The 12,295-nt window shown below is 40.1% G+C and overlaps 2 protein-coding genes across 5 annotated transcripts in view; one reads left to right on the forward strand and one right to left on the reverse strand.

The window, feature by feature from the left end:
• The window catches only part of abch1 (ATP-binding cassette, sub-family H, member 1), a 40,738-nt gene extending 37,028 nt beyond the window's left edge, over window positions 1-3,710 (reverse strand). Inside the window, exons 1-2 of one of the 3 annotated variants that reach the window (XM_030156042.1) lie at window positions 3,643-3,710; window positions 1,381-1,493 (exon numbers count right to left, since the gene is read on the reverse strand). In XM_030156042.1, the coding sequence (XP_030011902.1) occupies window positions 1,381-1,493; window positions 3,643-3,688 (159 nt within the window). In that variant the 5' untranslated portion in view covers window positions 3,689-3,710. Of the gene's footprint in view, window positions 1-300; window positions 556-805; window positions 1,031-1,380; window positions 1,494-3,642 lie in introns of those variants that run through there. The other 2 variants (XM_030156043.1, XM_030156044.1) reach the window with 2 other exon arrangements.
• A 530-nt stretch (window positions 3,711-4,240) lies between these two features.
• The window catches only part of lgalslb (lectin, galactoside-binding-like b), a 10,418-nt gene continuing 2,363 nt past the window's right edge, over window positions 4,241-12,295 (forward strand). Inside the window, exons 1-5 of one of the 2 annotated variants that reach the window (XM_030155690.1) lie at window positions 4,241-4,543; window positions 5,105-5,188; window positions 5,275-5,363; window positions 6,101-6,287; window positions 10,016-12,295. The exon at window positions 10,016-12,295 is cut by the window's right edge and continues 2,363 nt beyond it. In XM_030155690.1, coding sequence (XP_030011550.1) covers window positions 4,511-4,543; window positions 5,105-5,188; window positions 5,275-5,363; window positions 6,101-6,287; window positions 10,016-10,159 — 537 coding nt within the window. In that variant the 5' untranslated portion in view covers window positions 4,241-4,510 and the 3' untranslated portion in view covers window positions 10,160-12,295. Of the gene's footprint in view, window positions 4,544-5,095; window positions 5,189-5,274; window positions 5,364-6,100; window positions 6,288-10,015 lie in introns of both variants that reach the window. The other variant, XM_030155689.1, reaches the window with a different exon arrangement.

Genomic DNA, 12,295 nt, shown 5'->3' on the forward strand with positions numbered 1-12,295 from the left:
CACGGGTTTCCCCAGTTCTTGAGCAAACTCCCTCCTTTAATCCAACATTTCTATTTTCCAGTGAGCAGATTAGAGAGATTGCTTTACGTAATCTGGTGCATTCGGCTTGCCTCACCTTTGCCATTATAACCTACATCTGCAAGATATACAGTATTATCTCTGAAAAAATGACAGCCAGTCTCTCATCATTTCAGATGATGAGCTGATGTTATCCATCTTGTACTTAAAACTACATCTCTGGTATGTAAATTGACTGATACAAGATTATCACCTTATAAACAGGAAGTTAGTCAAACTCACCCTGACAGAAGATGAAGACAAGAGGGAAAAGTTGCAAGGAGACAGAGCGGCTGATGAGTGAGTCTGCACACTCAGGAAAACAATTTAAGAGCATGTGAACATCAGCTGACAAACAATTCAGGTAGAAGAACAGGTTGAGTGTGGGAGTGTAGGCGGTGAATAGATGATGAATCCACGTCACACACACACAGACACACTCTCATCCACATCCCTGGAGCATGCAACTTCACTCAGCCTACAGCAATTATACATTACTGACCTATAAATAAATACATGCGTCACTTATTTACAGGCTTAAATAAGTGAGATTTCCAGTTTTTTCTGCTTCAGGTCATATGCATCTCAGCCTCAATCTTGCCTAAGGATGAACAGACCTATAATCAGAGGAAACACCACATTGTGCCTCTGCAGAGTGGACACTTTCCTCTAATGATGACCTCAAAAGGCCAAACAAAGCTACTCTTTTCATTCATACTCAGCTCTGCTAATCTCAAAGAATTCCTACCTTGCCTGCCAAGTTGTGGCCAAGTTGCGTCACCGCCAAGTGGATGAAAAAGTGCTCGACAGGCGCGCAATCTCTCCGGATTCAGCGACCGAGGCGACTCAGACACATATCCACAGCAGAAACTGTCAAGAGTGGACACTGCAGGGCTATTTATAAGCTCGGTAGCCTACATCCACCGACCAGCTGCTGCACTTTCATTTCTCTCTCTCTCTCTCTCTCTCTCTCTCTCTCTCTCTCTCTCTCTCTCTCTCTCTCTCTCTCTCTTATATCAGGGCGTCACGCAGGACCGAACGCCGCAGCAGTGATAACGCGCACGGCACCCACCCTCCACACGTTCATGCCCTCATTGCGTAAAACCAATCTATGCACACCCCCTCCAGCTCAAAAATCTCCAAATGTGCTGTAACCAAAAAATCTAAAAGCATCGCGGTTGTTTGCAGCTGCATCCTGCGGAGTTTGTCTCCATCTCGGGCAGGTTGTGACAGCGTGGGATTGGAAAGGCCTGACGCTGAGGACGGATCTGTCCGAAATGAAACTGCAAAGAAAACACCCGCAGCTGTGCAAAATGATCTTACCCGCTCCTCCATCTCGGTGCAGTCTGCAGGTCCGGCCGTCACATCATCCTGACCGGCATCCTCTGCGGCCATGGCTGCAGCGCGGAGGGCGGACCGGGTGGCCGGCTGTGGCGCTGCGTGGGGAGACGGAGAGGGGCGGGTGGGAAGGAGGGAGGGAGAGAGGGATGAGCTGCGGGAATGGTTTTATAGAGGATGGCCAAAGTTCAAAGTAAACACCGTCAGAGAGACACCAAGCACTACAGATGTCTGTCAGAAAAGAGTCAATTTTTCTTTTTCTTTTTTTTGTACGTTTTGTGTTAAAAGATTAGAACAGTCCATGTCTTTTTGTCTTTTATCATCTTTTATTGAGTGTCTTTGTATTTTATTGATTGTATTTCTTCGTATTTCTGCTTATATGTGTACAGTGACCTTGAGTGTCCATTAAGAAGGCCATAAATAAACTGAATTATTATTATTATAATAATAATAATAATAATAATTATTATTATTATTATTATTATTAGTGTCTTATTAAACCTTTTCTATAATATTTTTCTTATATATTTGTGCTCAAACCTAACCATGTATAACCACTTATATTATATTGTCACCCACAGATGCAGTAATTTTGTACATTATCTTGTATTATGTATCATATATCTAATTTCTCCTGACACCTGTCTCTGGTATTTTGTGTAATTTCTCCTGCCACCGATAGGGGCACTATTTCGTCATGCACCACTATAATTTATCACGGTCAGGTTTGGTTTGGTTTGGTTTATTATCCCGAGTCCATCTACGAACTGAACTCTTGCCTTCCATTCCTCTAACCCCCACCATAGCAATATTTTTTTTAACTAAAGCTTCAAATGTATTTTACTTCTTAATTTATGCATAACTTTTATCGACCTACTTGCAGTATTGTATAACATACACCTTAAAGGTTATAATGTGTGACTGTGTTGATGTGTATGGAAGGGATGTCATGGATGACATGCAATGACAATAAAGTATTCTATTCTATTCTATTCTATTCTATTGTAGGATTTTGGTTTCATTTGTTAATTATAAAATTATAAACATCTTACACACAATCAATGAATGCCTTAAAATAGTCATAATAAATACAAATAAATAAATAGTCATCAAAAATAGTTTACTACTGCTGACTTTACATAAGGTTTCTTGTGTTTGAAATCAACATAATGTCAAAATTAACTGTTATTGCACTACTAAAAGGTATTGTATGGATTGTAAATTGCACTATATACTGTATTCTGTATTAATGAAATAGACAATGATAATAGATAATGTAGGAAATAAAACTTAAAAAGAAGAAGTAATAAAACAAATCAACTTTTAAAATATTTCTCAAGAAGAGATGGTATCAATAAAAATGTCTTTATTTTTGTTTTTGTGAGGGAATATTTTGTTAGTTTTGCTGTTGTTAGACTGTAGCTTCCACATACAATCACATATTTCTGGGATGGCTACCAGGTCCTTATGAATTCCCCAGATTGTTCAGAAAAATACATGTTTGAAATACATGACTACAAGCATCATGACAAAATGAATCTACATTTCTTCTTCTTTTTTTCTGCAAACCTCAATTGCAAACATGGACATTGCACTGGAAATTTCAGTGTAAAATGTGAATGTGAACTACTTTGTCATTATTTGGGACAAAAAAATCTGAAATTAAATCCACATATTCTTGTTATTGTTAGGAATCATTATTTTCTGACTTTGAACTTTGACTTTGAACATAAATTATAATTCTCCTGATAATTCTCCACCATGTTTCTACAGTAGCCTAGAAGGGACAAACTAAATTCTAAATCTGGAAAAGGTTTTACTGTTTTTGAAGTGAACGTCACTGTAAGCAACAGTAGTCTCGCCTGTAAAATTATGGGGTGAGATAGGAGATAAATGATGTGATTATACCTGAGGCTCGAGTCATTAACAAGATGTGCAAGAGGTAAATATTGTGTTTGCATGTATGAATGCACTTAATATAAAACACTTAAAATTACTCATAATAAAGATAATAAAGATGAATATAATGTTGAGAATATGTTTAGAACAGCCATGCTTGTGAGTTGGCTGAATAGATGTCATGTTAGATGATGTGTGATACAATATTTTTATGTTTCCCCCCAAAAACGAGACAACCAAGACTATTTACAATTACTAAGTGCCAAATTAACATATATCAATTAACACTTTTGGCCATTTGTTTGGCTGCAATACTTCATCACTAAATTACACATCTAGATGTTTTACTTTGGCCAGTGATGCGTTCAAGAATCCACATGGGGGCGAACTCCATCAATAAACCACAGCAGGTTGTCCTGGCGAAGACACGGTATAAAGGAAGAGACTGAGTCAGAAATGGAGGGTTTACATGCACAGGATGGGACAGAAGGGAGGGGAGACAGAAGGGAGGGGAGGCAGAAGGGGCGGTGGGCGGGGTGAGGGGTGGGGGTGTTTGCACAAGTCAATGAATAAGAGAGATTGGGAATGTCCACTTCATTCAATGAAATTCAATTATTGTTGCAGGCCTACAACTGCACAAAAACCTGTCTATTTATAGCCTGACATCACAGGGCCACAGTAGTGTTTAATCATTGAAAAATATTGAGTGTACACAGTTTGGATCATTTGGAATAGAGCAGCCCCACTGTGGATAAATGAATGAATGGCACACTTCTGTGGAAAGTGCCAAACAAACAAACAAAAAAATTAAAAAAAAAAAAAAAAAAAAAAAAAAAAAACTTAAGTAGGAATTATAAAACACAAAATAGGTGCAAAGGGCGTGTTACCTAATTGGGTGAAGGGTGGAGGAAAATCTGTCTGATTAGCCTTTTCAACAGACGGGGATTAAGCTTTTAGTCTGTAATTATTATAAAGCATACGTCAGCAGATATCCACCCATTTGAGACAGACAGAGGAGCAGAGGGATGTCCTGCAGGGTCACACAGATCTGACTGCCCAGATCAGACGTGGAGACCCAGGAATAGGAGCAGGACTGGGAGCAGGAACAGGACTATCCTCCTCCACGCTGAGTCAGTGCCACGACGCTGACCCACTCCTCTCCCCGGCAGGGCAGCCTCTGCTCCGATAAGAAGCATCCTATGCGATTCTGCTCAAGATGGCGGTGCAGGCAGCGGAAAACGACGGAATAGTGAGTATTTGGGGTTTTCTTTTCCACCAGGATGGGGTTTAAATGTGTCGGTGTTTGCTTTCTGTGCGTAGCGGGCCTGGAGGTGCAAATCCAAACGCACCGTTATGCCCATTATCCGGCGCTTTTGTAAATGTGGAGCACCGTGCGCATTCTGAGCGCAAGGCGATTCCTCTTTCATCCCTGACCGAGGAGGAACTAGGAAATTCAATAGGTTTGTGGGTAAATACGTCGGCAGTGTGTGCTCACCTAGGCCGCTCAGCCGGCGCTCTCAATGTGCGCATTTAGGTTTGCACCGCATTCCCGAACGAGATGCGGCTAATTTATCCACCGATCGCCTAATTTCTTATCTCACATGGCTCACAACAGGAGTCTGTAACATGTCAGATGGGCTGCCAGTTGACCCACCTCGTCATTGTTGGGGGCTGCCGCATGTCAGGCCATGCACCGTGTGTTTTGATACATTCAGGCCCGGTTAATCCTCAATCAGGCCAATTTACATCCATGTGATATGTGGTGATAAATTACCATTTGCATGCTGTGTTTTTGTCACTGGTGTTGAAGAATGTGGAAGATGACCACCTGAACGACTCCCTGGGGAATCCCGGCCTCATCTCCCCGGACAAGGAGGATTTGTCACGTCTCCTGGTATGAAAGACTCCTCAGTGTGCTTATTCGATGTTTACTTTGGTATACATGGGTCTAATTGCTTACGTTTATTGTGCGTAATATAGACCGTGCCATTCAGCGGACGCATCCGGGGCGGCATGCGTCCAGGGAAGAAGATCATAGTGATGGGCATTGTTGACCTGGAGCCAGACAGGTAAGATAACACTGTCACAGCCCTTATCTGGGTTCAGTTGTAGCTCATTTTATTTAAAGCAGCCTTTTGTTCTAACAGATTTCTATCCATACTGTGTGATAGTGGAGGTAGATAGGGTTTTTTTTGTTGGTAGGCCAGTCAGACTTGAACATCCACTCCAGGACACAGTGAGTAATGTGTGGGCAGCCAAGGAGAATGGGTGCTTTTTAAGTATGCATAGACAGGGCGTTCCCTCACCACCAGGGAGAGAAAAGGGGGGAAAAAAAGACCCACTGGAGCAGAGTTGTTTTGGGTGTGTCTTTACCCTAGATGGAAACTTGTGTCAGACTTGGAAGAAACTTCCCCCATGACCTCATCATGTTCAGTGTTTAGCTGCTGGCACTGTATCTGTACCAGAGGTCATGTGAATGTCCAAGCTGTCGGAGCGACTCCAGGGCCCAAACACACACACTGTCTTCATTGTTGCATCAAACCTCAGCAACTTTGTTACTGTAATCATGCCCACACTCGTTTCCGCTCGATGTTTACACTAGACACAATCATGCAAAGCTGCAGGGGGGTAAACAAAACTATCAGTAAGGGATTATTTGTAATGACCATGTTGTTGGTTTGCTCTTACACAGCAGAAGCAGAATTATGAATATGGTTGAGCCTGGATTAGCTTCTTTGCTCCTGTCCAACATCTGATACCCTCATGCTGCTTAGTTTTGACTCCTCAAATCCTCTTCTTCTCTCAGCTTCGATGTGAGCCTGACCTGTGGACGGGATTCAGAGAAGGGGGAGTCTCCGTACGATGTGGCCCTGAAACTCACCGCCCGCTTCACTGACCGCCAGTTCCTGCGCAATGCCCGAGTGTCTGGGAAATGGATGGAGGAGGAGGCGTCCACTGCCTATTTTCCATTCATCCCTGATCAGCCTTTTAGGGTAAAGTTTGTTTTATTCAGGATTATTGTTGGACAGATTTCTGCAATTTTTACTAAGCGGGATATTACGGGATAATGTGTCACCTCATGATTAAACCTGAAAAAATGTATTCGAATACCTTGTTATAATAGTAACATTTTCTTCCACCTTAATATATCTTTTAAACAACATAATTCCTTTAGGTATGACAGCAAAGAAGTCCCTAAAATTGAAAGTTTACAAGATTGGCTTACATGGCTTGACATTTCGGTACAAAAGTGGTTGGACAATAAGACATATCTATAGTATGTAGATATATATTTATGCAATTTGCAAAACTCCATTTACAGCATTGTAGTTTATTGTTGAACCAGGGAGTAACCCATACCTTTGGCTTATTGCCTAGCATTCATCTTTGATTTGGCTTAAAAATGAGCAGTTTGGATGATGTTAACCTGTGGATGTGTTGCTTGCATTAACAGACTCTACACAATTGAAACAGTTCTGCTATATAGTGCTTTATTCATTGAATTTGTTCAGCTGTTTATCTTGCAAGGGTGATCTGAGGTTTTCTAACAGATGTTTCATTCAGTCAAGTCACATGCAGTTTTGCAGTTTTACCATAAAACGTTGTGCTTCTGTTAATGGGACTTTTTTTTTTTACACACTTGCATTATAGCTCAATTGGAGTTTTTGTTAGGTATGTAGTCTCCAAAGCTGAAGTGTTATGAGAGGTTAAAAAGAGCAAAGTATTATATGCCATCCGATCAAAATCCACCTGAAAACTGGAGATTCTTCTGCTTTTGATTTGACACTATATTAAAAGGATTGTCCATACGACATGACATGCATTATTTATCATATGTAGAGGTTTGTTTTCTGCATGAGAGGCTGCATCAGCTGCTGTGTTGGATGCAGTTTGGGGGATGAGCAGCAGCTGCACATATGCACGATGAGTAATTGTCCTAAGACCCGAGGACTTTCTAACATCATATTCTGCTCTAATAATTCTGAGTGTGCACATGAAAAGCACTCATGTCAACAGGCTAAAATATACAGTGATGTAATTTAGTGGAAACTAGTCTTAAAGGGGTCGTATTTAGCTAAACCCACATTTATTAGTCTTTGGTACATTTATTTGTGTATTTGGACCCTAATAGTTCAAAAAGTTTGAATTTGAACTCTCCAGGTCCTGCAAAGCTATCTTAATATTCATTTTGGTTGAGTGAATTTCTACAATTTGTTTTTATTGCTGCTTAATTTGTTAGGTCTATAACTAGTTATGTCACGACATTTGCACAAATAAGGTCAAGACTTCCAACAAACATTTCTGCGAGTACACCATATTTGTTTGTCAGCAGCAGTGGTTTTAGTCCATACTGAAAATATGTCCAAACTTCGAGCCGATTACCTTAAGTGTTCAGTTGTTGGTTGTGTTAACAAACACAAGTGGTTGAGCAGGACAGAGCAGCACAGCCAACAACCTGGAGGTGGTGGGGTGTGAAGTGGCTCATTTGTATTTAAAGGCCCAGTGCTCAAAACGGACCTTTCTGGTGTCATTACTCAGAAATAGGGTTGAAGATGGACCTGTGGAGTTGAATTAATGTAGAATTCAGACCCAAGCATAGCATTTACAGTTTATGTAGACCACAGGGAAAAGTTTTAAAATGCATATTCCATTTAAAAAAACAAAATATCACTCCTTTAAATCTTGTCAAAAGGACATTGTTACTGGTTCTGCCTTGAACGTCAGATGTTTGTTTTATCTATTGTGTTATTTCTCAACAGAACGTTCTTCACATGTGGGACACATACATATCATACCGAGAGCACATTGCTTCCACTCAGACAAACACAGAGACATAAAATCCAGTGTGATTATATTTTTAGAGCAGATCCCTTTCTCTAGTTACATAATGTCAGGTCTCCGATAAAGTGCCATTGTTCGTGGTCGCATCGTGACGAAGCAGGTCGGCCCAGTCATGACTCTGTCAAAAGCTGCAGGCTGGAGATTAAGGTTGTCATGCAGATTGCTTCCAACAAACTTCCTCATGAATTGTGACGCATGTGGACAGACACATGATGTGTTGTGGTTTCGTAGCGAGGCGGCCTGGTTTCTTCTTCAGAGACTGTCTGCCTTTGGGTGTGATCGCACCTCGAATTAGATTCTCTAAATTTTGCTGTGCATTGAGGTTTTTTTGTTTTTGGTTTGTTGAGGTTCACAAGGTGCAGCCAGAAGTCTGGAGTCATGGATGTGGAGTCGTCTGTGTTTTGTTTTAATTTTACATTGAGAATTTAATTTAGTGTGAAGAACCATCATCTAGACACTGATAATACAAATTACAGACACATATGATTGGACAAATGATAAAGATCCTCTGCATTCATCAGACATCCTACAACAGTCATTTGTTTCTGATATCATTTCTACACATAAAAGCTCAATAATCTTGTCAAAAAAAGCTGAATCATTTCTTACAGTATCTCCGATCTCTTAAATATAGTTCATTTCAAAAGTGGAGCTGTTTGGACACCAGATGTTTCCTGCTCCCCTCAAACTCTATTTTCAGTGTCTGGGCAGTGATGACTTTAGGTTTCCATGGTGCACATTAAACACTGCATTGGATCCAGACTATTTGTAATGTGTCCAAATCCTTCAATGAGTTCAGATTTGACATGGAAAAAGTGTTAAACACAGCACAGACGTAACTTTACAGTAAAGCTTAAAGAAAAGCTCACTAATGCTTTAGTGTAGGGACATTTAAAAGAAATTTAAGTTGGAGTTCATATTCAAGTTTTATATTGGACTTGTGACTTCTGTATTTGTAAAATCATGACAGTGGTTGCATGGACCCACTTGTGGCTTGATGAAAGGAAAAAGTTGTCAGTACAGTCTGACTGAGTTCAGATTCTGAATTGTACTTTAATATATTTTACTGATGACTGAGAACAAGTCTGAAAATACGCCTAAGGTTACAGATACAGCTCAAATCCTGTGGTTTTTCTTAATGATTCTGCAAAACCAGCTAATGTGCTTTGAGAAGACTGTTTGGAGGGAATTGATTTGTCTATAAATGAGATGCATGAGTACTCTGACAGGCACGAAATAAACCTGTGAGTCAAGTAGCAGATCTTTGGGCTTAATAGAAATGCAGTTACTCTTTCTTCTTTGTTCAAATGATCCATACACATTTGATGTGAATTCAGACACGTGCTGATTTGCATTAACCTGATGACAGCATTTATTATTACCCCACCCCCCTGAAGGGGAGGCAAGGGGTATTGTTTTTGGTTTGGTTTGTTTGTTAACACTCCAGCAGCAAAACTATTGGTTGAATTCATACCAAATTGGGTTTATAGATTGCAAGTGACCCAGAATAGATGTCATTGCATTTTGGGAAAAGTAGGTCAAAGTTAAAAAAAATTTTTTATGAATTTTTAAATCTTTTTTTTTTTTTCCCCATTTACTTTTAATGGGTGAAATTTCAAATGTCTATAAAAACATCAATTTTGTTTCAATTTACTTCAAACTTGGCACATATATAGAGGCAATTGATATGCAGACATCAGCACACGCAACGACATGATGACATCAGCTGGATCAATGCCTAAATAAGCAACAATATGTGCGAGGGGCGGGGTTTGTTGTGCCTGGCACAACTTGTTAACTCTGCTAATGATTTATCATTACCTTTTCCTGTTTGTTTATACCTTTCCTTTTTCATGAGTCTTCTTCTTTTTCTCTACAGATTGAGATCCACTGCGAGCACCAGAGGTTCCGGATATTCGTGGATGGACACCAGCTTTTTGACTTTTATCACAAAGTGAAATCTTTGCCATCTATCGATACAGTACGGATACAAGGAGATCTACAGATCACCAAGCTCGGCTAAGTTCCCACTCCAGCTCTCCAAGTCGTGTGCAAAGCAAGGACTTGATCACAGATGCACACACACATGAGCCTATGACATCACCATCAGTATCATCAACTATAACCCATCATGCAACACTGCAGCAGCGTAGCAACTGGAACATAAGCTCTGGCTGCGACAACGTAGGGTTCTTCTGCTCGATTCCATTTACTTCTATCCATTCCTTTGCATTGAACCAGGATCTGATATGAAGAAGCTTTGTGAGTGAATGTGTTTTGCTCCATTTTCAGGTATTTGTCTTTGTAGCCCCATTTATGTCGGATCAGGGATCTCACGGTTTATTAATAGTACTTTCCCTCTATGTTGAATCCTCTTGGGATGCAGAGGCAGGTGTGGAATACTCTCAAAGATGGAAAAATTACTCAGGAAAATATATGAAAGCAAACTGTTGCTGCTGTGTGAAAACCTCTAAATTTGGTGATAACTGCTTAAAATGAATTTATTTACTTTTTAAGTCTATAGTTAGTTGTTCAACTTGTGGGCATAAAAAAATTGGAAAGTTGAAGGTGTCCAGTCATCCTGTTGGACATCCAGGATTTTCACAGAACCGTAACAGAGCTGGTGTATTATTTTGCAGTATTGGACCTAAACAGTGTTTGGCTATTGATTCTGAACCATCATTAATTCCCAAAAGAGCCGAAACATGAAAAAATGGCAGCTGTTTAAAGCCTTTGGATGAGATGACAGATCTTCAGACTGTAAGCTTTTTTTTTTTTTTTTTTTTTCAGAAATCTTTGAACTCTGTCATAATCTATCTGTGTTAGATCTTGAGTGGTGTTTTCTTTGTATGGTGTCTCTCCATCTCTGTAGGCACTCCCCTGCTCTCCCATGGGTTTATTCCAGTTGTCATGGTAACACGCTGCAGCCTTGCCGACCTAAATTTCCCCCCAAATGAGGATTATATCACAACAAGGAGAAAACATCCATGCTATATTCCACATGCATTGGTATTTCCACATTTGCTGCAGCTGTTCTCCTGTAGGTCCTGGTTCTGTTTACACTTTTTGGTGGAGTGAGTAGAGAAGACGCTTTTAAATGACTTAAACTGAACTCTGCTCTTTGCTCACATTAACACTTTTTTCATCCAAACCTCATCAAAACTGTACAGGCGTATGATGCAACAACTCTTCTAGCATAGAAAATACATATTAGTTCAAAACTTCAACTTTTTCTGTTTAAGTGTGCAGATGGCGGACAAGTGCTAAGCTAAATGAACTTAAAGTCCCATTGGGTGTTCAGTCGGAGCTGGATCTGATGGTACTCTGAATGTACAGTATTCACCTTTCTCGTAGCATAGAAGATATAGTGATGCACAGGAATATTACGCAACTCACAGTTCTTGGTGGTATGACTGGTGCTGTTCTAGTCCATTTTCTTCACAGTTTGTCTTGTGTGTTTGTGTTTCCTGAATCATTCCACTGCAGTGTCTTTACATGGAGGCAGATACAGAGGTACTATACATTTACATTCTTGCGCAAAATGACAGTAGGTTTTTACAAGTAAGACACATGAATTCTGTGAACTGCATGTTTTGTTTTGTTTTTTAAATAACCATGCCACACAGGACATCTTTATCATCCACTAAGGCAGAAAGGAAGCTATAATAAATGCACAGTAGAAGCAGAGGCTACACATTAACATTAAAATATGAAGTCTTAAGGTGCTCTGATTACACTATGCTCTGTGATAACACTAGCTTGGAATTTTATACCATTTCCTCTGTTTCACATACAGTGGATGGCAGTAAAACTTAAGTTTGGAATATCTGCTCCTATCAGTTGTGCTGCTCCTAAATAGTCATGGTTTATTTCCCTAAGAAATAGAAAAATAGACAAAACAAAGCAGTGTTGGTAGGGTATTTGATAGACTTCCATGTGCTGTAATACTGCAGTATTCAGTGTTGATCTAAACAAGCAATGAAGATATTCTCGTCACATTTTCTTGACAAAAGCCATGATGTCTGTGCAAGACAGATGCAGTGTTTACTTGACCTCTCGCTGATTGCAGCAGCTTTCAGTAAAGTCACCTTTTAGATTACGAAGACCAAGATGCAGAGATGTTACTGAGCGTAGATGCATGCACTGAGTATTTATTAGT

This window comes from Sphaeramia orbicularis, chromosome 15, assembly GCF_902148855.1.
Source record: "Sphaeramia orbicularis chromosome 15, fSphaOr1.1, whole genome shotgun sequence".
In the NCBI taxonomy this organism is placed as follows: domain Eukaryota; kingdom Metazoa; phylum Chordata; class Actinopteri; order Kurtiformes; family Apogonidae; genus Sphaeramia; species Sphaeramia orbicularis.